Genomic DNA, 13,908 nt, shown 5'->3' on the forward strand with positions numbered 1-13,908 from the left:
GATATTTATTGTTTCCTAATAAAGGCAGCTACCATGTACCACTCCCAAAGGTTTTGGGTTTTTTTCCCCAGTTCTCACTCTTAAGGAGAGTCTCTCATGATAAACAAAGCAGCTATTCACTCATCATTTTCCTTTCCAAAAGACCAAACAGCTGCCCACTTTCCTAGCAGGGAATAAGAAATCTTTTTTTTTCGGTGGGTCCCTGAGGTCAGGATGACGGAGGAAAAGATTAGTTTCCCTGCATTGTAAGCTATGCGTAAGATGAAAACATTTTAGTATAAAATACTGTGGCTGCTTCTGTTAAAATGTACAATGTTCCGTTGGGCTTTTGTAATAGTAGTGAGTTTCTGTCCAATGGAGCTTTCCACCTTGACCATGATGATTTCGTTTATTTTTTAAATTTAGGACTTCAGTCTTCAAATGAAGTGGTACTAAGTAGGAAGGGAAAATGTGGAGCACTGTCAGTGTCTGTGTGCTTTTTCTTGTGAATAAGACTGAAAAGAAGAAATACTTTTGCTGAAAAGTTGAAAATGTAATCATTCTCTGTCTTAAGCAAGCTGCCAACTTTCCACAAAAATATTAACATTAATTAAAAGCCTGTTATTCATTTAAAAGAGAAACAGGAAGAAAATTTTCTGCTAATTTATGAAAGATTAGATTATGAAATATTAGATGGATATCCTTCCATCCTGAAGTCCTCTCTTTATCCCTAGCACAAGCTCACTGTTGATCCAAAGGAACCATTTCCCCAGTGAGAAGGTAGGTCAGGTTTCATAACCTTTTAGTCCAAGGTCCTTCTCCTGACCACAAGGTCCCTACTGTGGAAGAGCTTTTGAAATTATGAGCAATTGATCATTGTGGTGTGAGCAAATTCAAGCTAATGCACATGATAAAATTCCAGATACAATCAAATACCTTCTGATTAAACAGTCTTCAGAAGGTAACAGCCTTAAGTCACTACTAAACTGAGTTGGGTGTGAACTGATGACCTAAAGGTGAAAGGCTTTTAGCTCCTAAACTCCAGGCATTGATTTCTAATTCTCTTGTGAAATCAATCCCATGACATAGATATATTGAGTCACCTTATGGCTGCCCCAACTTCCCTGACCTTTGTCCTCTCTATAATGTATGGAAGAATATTTAATGCAGCTTGTTTATGAAACAAGCTGTCCCCTCTATCAGCTGCGGCCTCGGGCCACGGCACGTGAACAGGGCACGCAGAGAAAGGAGGATGGTGAAATGTTTGGGTTCTCCTTTGTTCCTCAATCTGCTACATAAAGTGCTATAAGCAAAGGTTGGCAGAGCCCTGCAATGAGTTAATGATTGAAATGCATTTTATTGCATTGGAATTATAAGGTCATGCTGTGTTCTATCTGTGATGTCAGTGCTGAGCTGTATTAACGAAGCAATGGCTGTCATCAAAGAGAGTGTCAGTCAGAATGAACGGGATGAAAAACGGTGTTGGCGGGAGCTTGCAAGAAAGGACTCAGAGGAGCTGGGGAAGCTTGAGGTGAAAGATGAGAGTTTGACTTAATAGGAAAATTAAAAAATAAAATGTTATTCAACAACTTTTCACAAGTGGACAACTGAGATCTGATTAATCCTTACTAGGTCTCACCTATATGCTATGCGTGATGTAAACTAATTCTCCAGTAGACCTCACAGAGTTAAAAATAGGTGATTAGGGCAAAAGGTTGTTTCAAGTAGAAGGTATTGCTAAATCTGGTTTAGGCAGATGGTGATTTTACTTAAAAAAGTTACAAATAATGACTCATCCAAAGTCCACATGAAAAGATTTTATGTATGTCCACTGTTGAAATTCTGTTGAAAAAATATTTCACCTGTGGCTTTGGCAAGTTGCTGGTCGCTCTCAGAAAAATGATAAAACCTAAGAAGTGTACAGGTACTTCTACTTTACCTTTGGAAATGGTCCCTCCTGCTTGTATTTGAAAACTCGTAGGGGCTTGTAAGTGGCCACCAGGCAAAAACTGCAACGCTGCTGGTCACGCTCAGTGCTGCCAGATGTATGGGAAGTTTTCATTTACTCGCAGGAGCATTTTTTGTGATTTCTTAATCTGCATAAAATGCATGCAAACTCTACAGCTTTTGCCACGTCTGTTCTAATTTTGTTTGCTTTTGTTGTTGCTTTTATTGCAGCGACTGAAGGCTCTGTGATGTTAGACAGATGCTTTTGTGCTGACTGATATAACACAGAGGATTCTGCAGAGTCATGACTTGTCCTGATTTTATGAGTCATAATGACCTTTATCATCCTACGGGCCAGGATCAGAGAGAGAATAGGCAGCTTTCAATAGTTGTTAGCCACTTGTTCCCATGGATACCAGGCCAATTTCCACATGAACTCAGGTTTTTAAAAAATTCTTCTGAGCCATTTGAAAACTAATGAAAGTGCTCGGGTTGTAAACCAAGCAACAGGTGTTTACAAAGCATTCTATTTCAGTGCTTGCATTTTACAGAAGGAGAAAGGTATTGACCATTAATTTGAAAACTTAATTTGTTTGAAATATGTGGATGAAATAATCATTTTCATAAATGGCTCTTAATTTGATCTACTGTATTACTGATCCTTTACTCCAGTTATTTATCTCCAATGTTATTGTCCATACGTTATGTGAAATGTATTTCCTTTATTTTTGACACCTTCCAATTCACTGAACACACCCTTTCCATTTCAATTCCTGTGATGACACATAAAGATGTTCATTAGGTATGATTAAAATAAAAGAAAACTTCATGCTTCGGGTCATATATAGGGAACAGAGAGAAAATTTCCATGGGGAAGATTATCTTCTAATTGTAGACTATCGGATTTCTTTATAGATAAAAAGTATTTTCAGACAGTTGCATTGGTCTGATGTAAGATGAAAATTTCTTAAGAAATACTTTGGAAAATGGACAAAAAAGGTTGTTTAAGAACAAAAGGCAGATAGTCAGCTGTGCGAGGAATGGCCTTTATTTAGGGTGATAATGACATCACTGTCACCAACCCCTCTTTGAGGCTCGAACTGTGTATCTGGGAATGAGAGGAAATGGCAGTGTCCCTGGAAATGCCCCATCAAGCCTGAGTACAATAAGCTTCTTTACATGCAAGGACTGTGCCTCTGTCCTGTCTATAAAGTTGCAGACACTTTGTTTCTGTAATCATAAATAGTTCAAACTGCTGTCAAGTGCTAACACAGTCCAGCCATAATTTGAGAAAGCTACTTTAAATTAATAGCCCAGGAAGGCTTTAGTATTTTTTCCTCTCTAAAAAAGTATCTGTAGTAGAAACCTGGTACGTAAATATGCTTAGATCTAATTAAATATAATAGATTAAATATACTCAATTTCTTGAGACTTAACTGCATGTTTCATTTCAAAGAAAGCTGAAACAGAAGCGAAGCATGTACTTTCTGGGGTGTTGGGTAGGGCTGGGCTTAAGCATGTGATTCAGTACCCTTCAGTCAGAAACTTCTTGGTTTAATGTTTTGCAGGTAGGTAATCAATAGGAACTGTCATCTTTTCCTGGTGAGAAAAAATGAAAAATATGGCCTAATTTAATTGTTCTGTAAACGTGGGGCTCGGTTTTTACAATCTGGTAGCCAAAGTCCAATACAGTGGACTTGATGTAATATTTTTTGGAGGAAAATGTTAATGAGAAGTTCACTCCATAAAAAAAAAATACAAATACAGCTTTTCTCCAGGAAAGAGTTGTCTTTGGATGTTTTTAATAGTGACGCACCTATCTCATTGGATCATGTGTATTGTTTATTTTACCAGGCTTCTCTGGCAATTGTGTTGGCTGTGGCAAGAAGGGTTTCTGCTACTTTACAGAATTCTCAAATCACATTAATCTTAAACTGACCACTCAGCCCAAGAAACAGAAACACTTAAAGTATTATCTGGTCAGGAATGCCCAGGGAGCTCTGACCAAAGGATCTGTAATCTGCTGGAAAGGGGCAGGTAAGATAACGAAGCTGTCTTCCTCAAGCTCTGGTTTTCATCATCCAAGCTTAGCTATCACAGGGACTGGCGTCTGTGTAAAACCTAAGACAGACCAGTTGAAAGAAAGACTCTTTAAAGCTAGGTGATTACTCCAGCAGCTGTAAAAAGCAATTAACTGACCTAATATGAGGATGGCATGTCTGAAGACATCGGCTCCTCCCTTCCAAGTGCCGTAGCCTCTAAGTAATTCCCGCGTGAAATTACCAAATCAAATACACAGAGAAAAAAGTAAATGCCACTGTTGTCAGGCAATAAGAAGTTTCTTTTTTGTTAAGAGTTCAGAGGCCGGCAGTCTTCATCCAGCACCTGCTCAAGCATGTTGTTCCAACTGCCAGAAAGTTCGGGCCTCTCGGGAAGCACCTCAAGCGAGCCACTCCCGGCAGCAAACCCAAGTGCTCCAGCTGGGACGCAGCAAACAGGTACCGCTTAGAAGGAAAACATGCTGGGTTTCCACCTCCTCTTACTCTTCTGTGCATGTGGGTTTGTGTGTACTCATGTCAATGGAAAGACAAACAAATAAGCACACTACCACATAAAATAAAAAGAAAAAAAGTTCAATAGATTTAGGGTTATATTACAAATAAAGAAAGCGATCATTCTTTGAAAACTTCTCGCTGTCCATTTGTTCCCTGCAGGTTTATGTATAAAAGGTTAACAAATAAGAAAATAGGAGTTCTCCAGCTTGCTCATAGCTAAGGCAAACCAAAATTTTTTAAAAGCCATTATTTTTAAAGTTGCTAAGAATAGGTATTACATTCCTCCAGCCGTTGCTTGTCTGGTCACAGATGACAAATGTTACAGGAACCAGTGTCATTTCAGCTTTTTCTTCTGATCCAGTCTATTTTATGTTATGATCAGAATCCATGGGCATCAGCCTAAAAACTCCTGAAATTTTTCTTCTGCTGAGAAAAGTGGCCTTAATATTAAAAAACAAGCTAATGATCAGTATCTGTAACTTTTTTTGTAACTTTTTTTGTACTAAGAAACATTTACTGAAACATTTACTTTTCCATTAGCTTGACAGAAATGAAAGGTGATGGATGATAGAGGCTAGAGTGATCTTTCTGAGCTTCTTCGTAATGAAAATAGCTCTTTAGTGTCTTGCGACTGTTACAGGGATTCATGCAGGAGAACTGAGGCACATCTGTTGGTGGTTATATTCTCTCTGTGAGATAGAAGCCTGTTAAACAGTTGTGATCTGGAATACTGGTGCCCCTCCAAAACAGTTCATTAATCTCTTTAGAATTGCAGATTGGATTTCTTTTTTTTGTCAGATGTTACATATATAAAAAAAGCTACATTGATAACAAGCATGTTATGTTTGAGAAAACCTCTCTTTTTAGTGCAGCACAGTTAAAAAGAATCTTGGAAAGTGGATGTCAAATTGGAATGGAGGTTTAGGAGATTTTTAGTAGATTTTCAACAACCTCTCGGACTCTTTTAGCTAGTGCTTGAGAAGTCTACTTGTAAGAGCTAGGGTCTACCTGCAAAGAAGCTAGGGATCTGACAGATGTATTTAATTGCGGAACTGGATTTTACCCAGACACTTAATTTGGAGTCAGACAGCAATAATCTGGTATGAGATCAGAATTTCTTTTGTTTTATTCAGCATTGTATTCACTCTGAGAAGATCCTGATGGCTCTATTAAAGAAAATGATCGAGTGATCAGTTTATTATATCAACTGGGGATCTTGACCTAGAAATGTTTAATGTAAATGCTTTGTTTTTTTCTTGCCAGCTGTAGCTATAGATCACATCCCTTCAACAGCAGCGTTCAGCTCAGCAGTGTATAATGGCAAGGAATCACCTAAACAACAGTTGGTGAAAAATAACCTGTCTGCTCTGACAAGACCTTCGGTGTTAGGTATTTGTATGGATTTGTTTTTTAATAACCCTAAACTCTATATTCCACGGGTATAATAGAAGCATTGAACAAATGGTATCATGATCATAATTTCCTGTATGAATAGGAATTACTATTTCCTTCCAAGACCTTTCTGACCATAACACTTTTTTCTATGTTAACTTTCAGAAAAAAAAAATGTTTATATGTTTTCAGCTATAGCTTTTTTACAGTTCAGATTATCAATTGGAAGTTTTTCATTATATTTACAGTTCATTCATTTAATAGAAGTACAGACTAGATTCTGAATGAGCAGAATGAGTAGAACGAATGGCTAAATACTGCCCTCACGTGGTAAATGTTTAAAGGACAAAGTTATCTTTGAAAACCTGTACATAAGGTTCTTCTGCAAGTGAACACTCTTATTTAAGATCTGAAGCCTTCAGGTTTATTTTTAATTTTAATATCTTATGCAAAATTTTAAACCCCATTTTTATATAAGATTCTTACTCTGTCTTTTATTTTATGTGGAACTAACCATTCTGCCAGGAGGTAGAGCCCTGCCAGTGTGAAGTAGCGTTATGACCTCTGCATAGTCATGTCCAGAAATAGAAATAGCTCAATCCTGCAAGATGCTGAGCAATTCCCGGAGGACCATTGGCTCTCAATAATTCGAAATACTTGATGTTAGTGGAAGCTCAGCATTCCAGGAGTTTGCAGGAGAGCACAAGACAATTCAAGAAATTAATGGAAGAAAATTCAAGAAATTAATCATCTGGAGCTCCTGTGAGAAAGTTACATTTTTACAGACACGGGTGTTAGAGCTGCATGTGGATAGAAGGAAAATGCATAAGTAATTTCCTAGGAGTTAATATGGAATAACATAAAACCAAAGATGGCAACCAGCAAGAAGTGTCAAAAAATCCTGTAAATGGGAAAATTGTTGAAAAGAACTCACATCTTTATTAATATTACCCTGAAACCCTTGAGACTTTTATTTTGCAATAAGTTACATGAAACACTGTCACGTGTTCAAAAATAAAAGGAGAAAAAAGCCCAGAGTGTTGACTTCAAAATAACACTTATAAGCATTCTTAGTACATCTCATTCTTATGATGTTATTCTTAGTACAGAGTAAACATTGGTATAAAATAATTGAAGCCTACCTAGATAATTAAGAGTCCTCTGCACCAGAAAGTTCCCAGGAATTTAAGCAGGACACAGCAAAGTAAAATATAAACCATAAGAAATTGCTATATTCATGGAGTTGGCCCTGTCTACCACAGTACTTAATGCACACGTTCAATCTATCAAAACATATTGAATCACCATGTGCAAAACTGAATAAATTCCATTCTAATATTTTTCTGAAATATTACTGTTTTTCAGGCACTTTAACAAATTCAGGGCCTCCAAAAAAGCGCCATAAAGGTTGGTCACCAGAGTCTCCATCATCTACTGAAACTTGGAACTTGCAGCTCAACCCACAGGCTCCAAACAGAATTAAAAATGGTAAGCTATGCCCAAGGTAATGGTAATGTTTTTTTCATTATTCAGAAAATAATAAGGGAAAAGAGGCAATGTTTTAAAGACCTGTGCAGATTTGCATTAGACTTTTGAAAGGTGTTTGATAACTACGTGCTCACCTACATTTACGTACTTTGTTTCCATTGATTTCTTTTGGGGCTCTGAGCTTAACTGTCGTTAGGATCCAGTCATCAAGTCATTATTAATAAATCCCAACAGGTGCCTGTGTCCATCCTTAGACACCGAAACACCTTTGGGATATTAAAATTAGGGTCATAAATCAGGATTATCCATAACTAGGATCATCTGTTGTTTCAATTATTTGTCACAGTGTTCTCGGCACTTGGATTTTATAGTCTAGATACAGATTAGAGTGACATGCAGTGAAATAAACCCTCCTTCCCCAAAATGCTTTCTTTTAATGTGCTATTGTTTAAATTAAAATTACTGCAAAGAAATTACGATTGAGTAAACATTGAATCTTAATTTTTTCTGTCTTGTTATAGCAAGAAAACCTGTTTAGAAGTAGTGAAACTAAATATATCATACAGAACACACAAATTGTAACTATTTGTGCATTGATATCACATAAATCTCTGTATTCTTGCATTCATACCTGGGACTGTTTGCTTATAAACGTTTCAAAATCTTTAGATGCATGTGTGATGTTCCAGTTTGCAACAATATAATTATTCCTCCAAGAAAGTTAGAATAATAGTATGGGTTGTAGTAACAGCTCATGAAATATCTATGTAACCATAAAAAGCATTTAATACTGATACCAAATGTGGGTATGAGATGATGTTGAATAACTTTTTTTTGAGGAAATCATTACTAGACCCGACTCCAGTAATAATATGTCTAAAATCCTAGATGGAGGAAGCTTATCATCTTTACCACATTCTGCTTTGGTGGGGCCAGCCTCGACTCCGATGGTGGGCTCAGGAGAACCCGTCTCGGTTCCTGACAACTTGCTGAAAATCTGTAAAGCAAAGCCAGTTATTTTTAAAGGTAAAAACCCCAACCCCCCAACAAGACCTTAAATCTTTTTAGTAAGAGAGTTAAAGATACGTCTTACTGATACGCACTGCTAAAGCTGTCGATTTTAAAAGGTTTACTATTAAAACTGTTCAATGCATACATGGGAAATTATGGAACTAATGTGATGTGTACAAACATTGTTTATTTTGTAGGTCATGGAAACTTCCCATATCTTTGTGGGAACATTAATGATGTGATAGTGAGTCCTTTGTTGTACACCTGTTACAGAAATTCACAGTCTTTGTCTAGAGCATATGAACAATATGGTGCCTCCACAATACAGCCTATTTCAGAGGAAATGCAGCTCTTACTGACTGTCTACTACCTTGTTCAACTAGGTAAGATTATTTCACATCCAGATAGACTGCAATGAATGTATTACATGCCAGCAAAGGAGAAAGGGAATATTAGGACAGGACAGTATTAAATATCGGTTTAGGACATGTGATAAAAACCAATTTCATTTGTGGTAATGAAAAAAAACCTAAATAATTTGTCCTTAAAGACCAGACAGATTGAAATATAATCATACATACAAAGTTTATCTTCTCCTGTAATCTGGGACCTCAGCAACTAAAAATAAAAAAAGAAAAAGATCTGTAATTCACTACTTTTGTATACAGTCTGGGGTTTAGAAGTAGTATTATGCTGAGACAGGCAGTATTTTTAATTACTGATACTCAGGTTCCAATTAGGGCAGCTTTACTTGAGTATCACAGAGGCACTTCAAAATGAAAAATTTCGTTCACATCTGCTAAAGGCAATACAGTCACGCATGCATAAATCTGAAACACGGTCATCTCTGAAAAAGTACACATTTTGAAAAAAAAATGGTTTTAACTCAACTGTTTTGTTTAATTGTTTCATAATACTTTCCTTGTATTTTTTAGCCTCGGACCAGGTCCCTTTGATTGAGGATTTGGAACAAATCTTCATGCGTTCGTGGCGGGAGTCACACCTGTCTGAAATCCGTCAGTACCAACAGGCCATTCCCCAGACCTTTCCTCAAGTGCCCAGCCAGATCGCACCAGTGACTTCAGCCCAGCTTCCCTGGCTGGCAGGCCTCGCCGCCAGCTCCTGTAATGACAGTGTCCATATCATTGAGTGCAGCTACTCTCTGGCTGAAGGGCTTTCAGAAATGTTTAAGCTACTCATTGAAGGAAAATTAATAAAGACAAACTACGTGGTGATCATATGTGCCAGTAGAAATCGAGCCATTGATTCCTGCATTGTCATAACAGGTAAGATCCCAAGGGTGTATCTCCAGGCAAAACAGAGTAATTCAATGCCATGAGGAGTTTGGTTGGAGTTTCCATAAGCTGCCTCAGAAAGCAGAACTTTGATTAACAAGTAATGGGTTTTGAAGAACCCGAGTTGATGCTGCACAGTTGGGTCTCTCCCCAGCAAATCCCATTCTGCCTGTGTTACCCGTTTTCTCACCAAGGCGTCCCAGCCAACACTGCTACGAACAAATGACGGCGAGTTACAGCACACATACTGCATAAAGCTCTCCTGCTCTGTGCGACTGGGATGTTACTGCGAGCAGAGAACTGAACGCTTTCTTAGCTTCTAAAAGACGATCTTTCAATGTCACCCCCTTCCACAACCTGTTGAGGGCTATGCTGATAATTAAATAAATTATTTGAATAGGAATTCAAAGATTCATTAGGAGTGTAAGATAATTGATGATTCCTTTGACTATTTATATGCTCTTTTTATATACTGCCTCAACAAATATTTCCTAAAAAGGGTAAGAAACACAAAGAATTAAAAAACATGGATCTATCTTTCAGGTGTCTGGTGCATACATGCATAGGAGAGAGAAAAACTTATCTCTGCCATTTTTGTGTATGTGGTATTCTGGGTAGTATTTTTATTATGACATAGAACATTTTTACTTCAGTTTGAAGTGCTTTCAAAATTACTTTTTTTGTCTTTTAGGAAAGTATCAGGCAAGAGTTCTGTCTGAGAGCATGCTCACTCCTTCCGACTACCAAAAAGAAGTTAACTATCAGCTGGTCACAGGGAAAGTGGAAACTCTGGGGTCCTTCTTTAGCACACTCTGCCCAGGTACCTAACAGGTTATAAAGAGCCATGTTTCCAAGTCCCTGAAACTTTTAAGTCAGAGAAAATAGCTGTGCTCATTACTTTTCCAGAAGCAAGTCATTATTAGAAATACAGAAAAAATGCAGGACAAAGTTCTGAATGTACACTTGAAATTCCTCCTAAAAGTGCCAGGTTCTAAAATCCCTCCGTTTCATAAAAATATGCCAGCAAATAGCTGAGCATATTATTCTTAGCTATGCAAATCCATCCATATACTATGCAAGTCCATATTCATATGAATGTATAAATCCTTTTGTCGTAAGCACAGATTTTGTTTAGACCATGATAAAACGGAGTTATTTTACCAAAGGAAGGATTTGTCCCTTCAATTTAACATACCGTGAAGTTGATCGTGATGTGTGGGAAAGAGAAGAAAATTGCAGAGATCCAGGGTTACCGGATCATTTTTTAACGGAGTATACTGAGGATTACTACAAACTGGATTATCTGGGATTAATTGATTAAAGTTAAACCGTATCACACAACTAGAGCAAATGCAGCATATTTGTCAGTGTTAATGGGATGTCACAGTCCCTTTGCCATTCATGTCACGTCGGTAAATCTGTACTCAGATCACAAGAACCCTTCTGGATGTGTCATGATATTCTGAGTGGTCACTTAAGAGGAACTTGTTTTTCTTGAACCATCATGTAGTTATGTTAGTGTTTCTGCTCTTAATATCTTCAGAGTATGGTTCTCAAAATCACTTTTGCTATCGCTATTTTTCGAGCAGAACAAGCGAATGAGCATCCTAAAAAAAAGTTGCCATCTATGTGCGCTGGATTGCACCTCACACATTGCACAGACCTGCCTTTCTGAGCTCAGTGGAGACACGTTCAAACATCTTTTCAATGCCTGAGAAAATACTAAATACTTAGGACAGGCATACTGTATTCTCTGCATAGCTTTCGTCTGTAAACTGATAAATAGGATATATTTGCAGATAGACATAGTTCAATAAAAAATACCTGGTCTGCTTCAGCATTGTGTGTAGCTGCAAAACTCATATTTCTCTTTCTGCTTTATAGGGAATTATTTTTCTTTCTGTGTTTCAAAAATTTTAAAGATTTTAAAATATTTATCAGATTTCCCAAAATTTCTTGTAATCCTTATCGGTGAACAGTATAGCTCCATGGGCTGAACATAAGCTAAGCCAGTTTCGTGTCTTTGTTGTTGCTGATTTGTAGCGGGGCCTTGAAGCTAGTTTTCTACCATCCTTCATAAATGTCCTAGCCAGTGGTCTGCAGAGTTCGTCTGTCATTCCCTGCCCTGATTTGCATTTTATTACTGTTCTGCTATAAAAACAGATGCAATAGACAATAACAAGAGGGTTCCTGTATAAAACAGCCAATAAGCCAAGGGCAGGATAACTACCTAGCATATATAAAGCTCTTTAAGAGCTACAAGACAAAATCAGTATGAAACGCAGCTCTTAACATGGATGTTTATTCCACTATCCCTTCGATCTGATAGACGGTGACATTGATCTTTTGCTGGAGAAATTTTATCAGGAAAACCAAGGACACATCTCTTCTTCAATTTCTGCTTCAGTGAATAAACCAACGGCACTGAATGGAGCTGGAGCAGCTGCCTGTACAAGTAAGTAATGAGGATTTTCTAAAGCTGTAACTGAGTAGGGTACTTGAGACCAGGTCTCTGGCTGTGCAGTTAGATCCCTCTGGGCAGAGTCCTAGGCTCTGGAAGGCAAAGGTCCTGAGGCAAAGAGCAACTCATGTCTTGGGACATTCAGATTTACACTGATGGATGCTCTGCTTCATTCCACTGGGTATTGTACTCTCTGAAGCTCAAAGTCTTACTTCGGTGGTAGCAGAACCCTATTGCACAAGTTCAGTTTCAGCTCTCAGACATTTAAGAAACTTACAGGACCAAAATGCCCAAATGCAGAAAGATTTCTTTGCATATTCCATATACATTTTCATAAACTGCAACTTCTGTTCATAAGCAAGAACCTTAAAGAGTAGATCAATCATTCTTTGCCAGACTCTAACATTTTGCATTAGGTGAGACTTTGGGCATATATCTAAACAGAATTTTACCTTTTTCCAGGTTATGAGATTGAACGACATCAGATTCGTCCATTCCAGCTAGCAGTGGCTCAGAAATTGCTGTCTCATATTTGCTCAATTGCTGACTCCAGCACTCAAAATCTTGATTTGGGTTCCTTCGAGAAAATTGATTTCTTGATTTGCGTTCCACCCTCCGAAGTGACTTATCAGCAGACTTTGTTTCATCTCTGGCACTCAGGTGCTCATTAGTTAGCTTTATTTTAGATTTACAGGAAATTGTTAAATGTGTTTGTATCCGGAAGTACTGACATTTATTCCATTTCTTTAGGTATTTTATTAGAACTTGGATTAGAAAAGGAACATCTTACAAAGCAGAGGGTGGAACAGTATGTTATGAAAATAGATGCAGAAGCCCAGATAAAATTCAAAGTCTTTTTACAAAACTCTATGCAGAATCCACATACACTGTTTGTTCTAATCCACGATCACGCACACTGGGATCTAATGAGGTAAGAAAACTGTAACTTCTTTTTAGAGAAATTATTATTGCTTGCATTAACTCTCAAGATCAGCTTTCTGATTTATCCCTTCCTTCATCTTTGTTTGCATCTTTCTGCTAACTCCCTCTTCCCATGTGTTGAATAAACATGTTTTCTTTTAAGGTCCTTTGTGACTTACTCTTATCCTGCTTAATATATTATGCCTCAGTGTAACATTTCAGCTTTCCTTGCTCACCATTCTTATCTTCTTTCATCCACAGCTATTGTTTTTTTGGCTGGTTGTCATTTGTTCAAAGGAAAGCTTCCTGTGAAAGTACACAGAGCTCATTATCCTCTGACAGTGTCCTCTGGGCTGTAAAACATGCAAAATCCTCCACAGCGAGTAGACAACTACTGAGCCAACACTGCTGCTTATTTTTTTAACTGATCGGAAATTTTCCAGTACAATGTTTTTTCTATCCAGAATCACTGATTTGTAAGAACTGAAAGCTTCTGTGGACACATAGTCACGTCAGATAGACTCCTCAAGAAGCAGGGAGGTTTCTATCTGATGTTCCTGAGCTCCCCATCAGCTCACTTGCATAACTCATTGCTTCCTTCACAGAGCCCTGTTTCCGTGGCTTCTCAACAATCTTCCTGCTGAGAAGTTGGGCTGCTTTTGCTTTCTGGCTCCTGGGGCACTGGGGAGCTTGGAGGACATACCGAATTCCAGAAACACCAACATTTTCCAACTTTGGGAGCATGGTGGTGTTTCTGAAACCAAAACGTATGGAATCTTACTTGTGAATGAAATGACAAGGTCTTGTCTTTCATACTGGTTAAGAAGGATGATTTTCACCAAAACTTGATTTTCACATG

The 13,908-nt window shown here is 37.8% G+C and overlaps 1 protein-coding gene across 9 annotated transcripts in view; it reads left to right on the forward strand.

Moving 5' to 3' along the window:
- Positions 1-13,908, forward strand: part of GREB1 (growth regulating estrogen receptor binding 1) — a 94,837-nt gene that overhangs the window by 47,185 nt on the left and 33,744 nt on the right. For 8 of the 9 annotated variants that reach the window (XM_074581862.1, XM_074581866.1, XM_074581869.1 and 5 more), the window contains 11 exons: positions 3,781-3,963; positions 4,281-4,424; positions 5,745-5,870; positions 7,239-7,361; positions 8,250-8,387; positions 8,570-8,755; positions 9,308-9,658; positions 10,359-10,487; positions 11,997-12,122; positions 12,591-12,788; positions 12,879-13,059. In XM_074581862.1, coding sequence (XP_074437963.1) covers positions 3,781-3,963; positions 4,281-4,424; positions 5,745-5,870; positions 7,239-7,361; positions 8,250-8,387; positions 8,570-8,755; positions 9,308-9,658; positions 10,359-10,487; positions 11,997-12,122; positions 12,591-12,788; positions 12,879-13,059 — 1,885 coding nt within the window. Of the gene's footprint in view, positions 1-3,780; positions 3,964-4,280; positions 4,425-5,744; positions 5,871-7,238; positions 7,362-8,249; positions 8,388-8,569; positions 8,756-9,307; positions 9,659-10,358; positions 10,488-11,996; positions 12,123-12,590; positions 12,789-12,878; positions 13,060-13,908 lie in introns of those variants that run through there. The other variant, XM_074581868.1, reaches the window with a different exon arrangement.

Source organism: Larus michahellis, chromosome 3 (assembly GCF_964199755.1).
Source record: "Larus michahellis chromosome 3, bLarMic1.1, whole genome shotgun sequence".
Taxonomy (NCBI): domain Eukaryota; kingdom Metazoa; phylum Chordata; class Aves; order Charadriiformes; family Laridae; genus Larus; species Larus michahellis.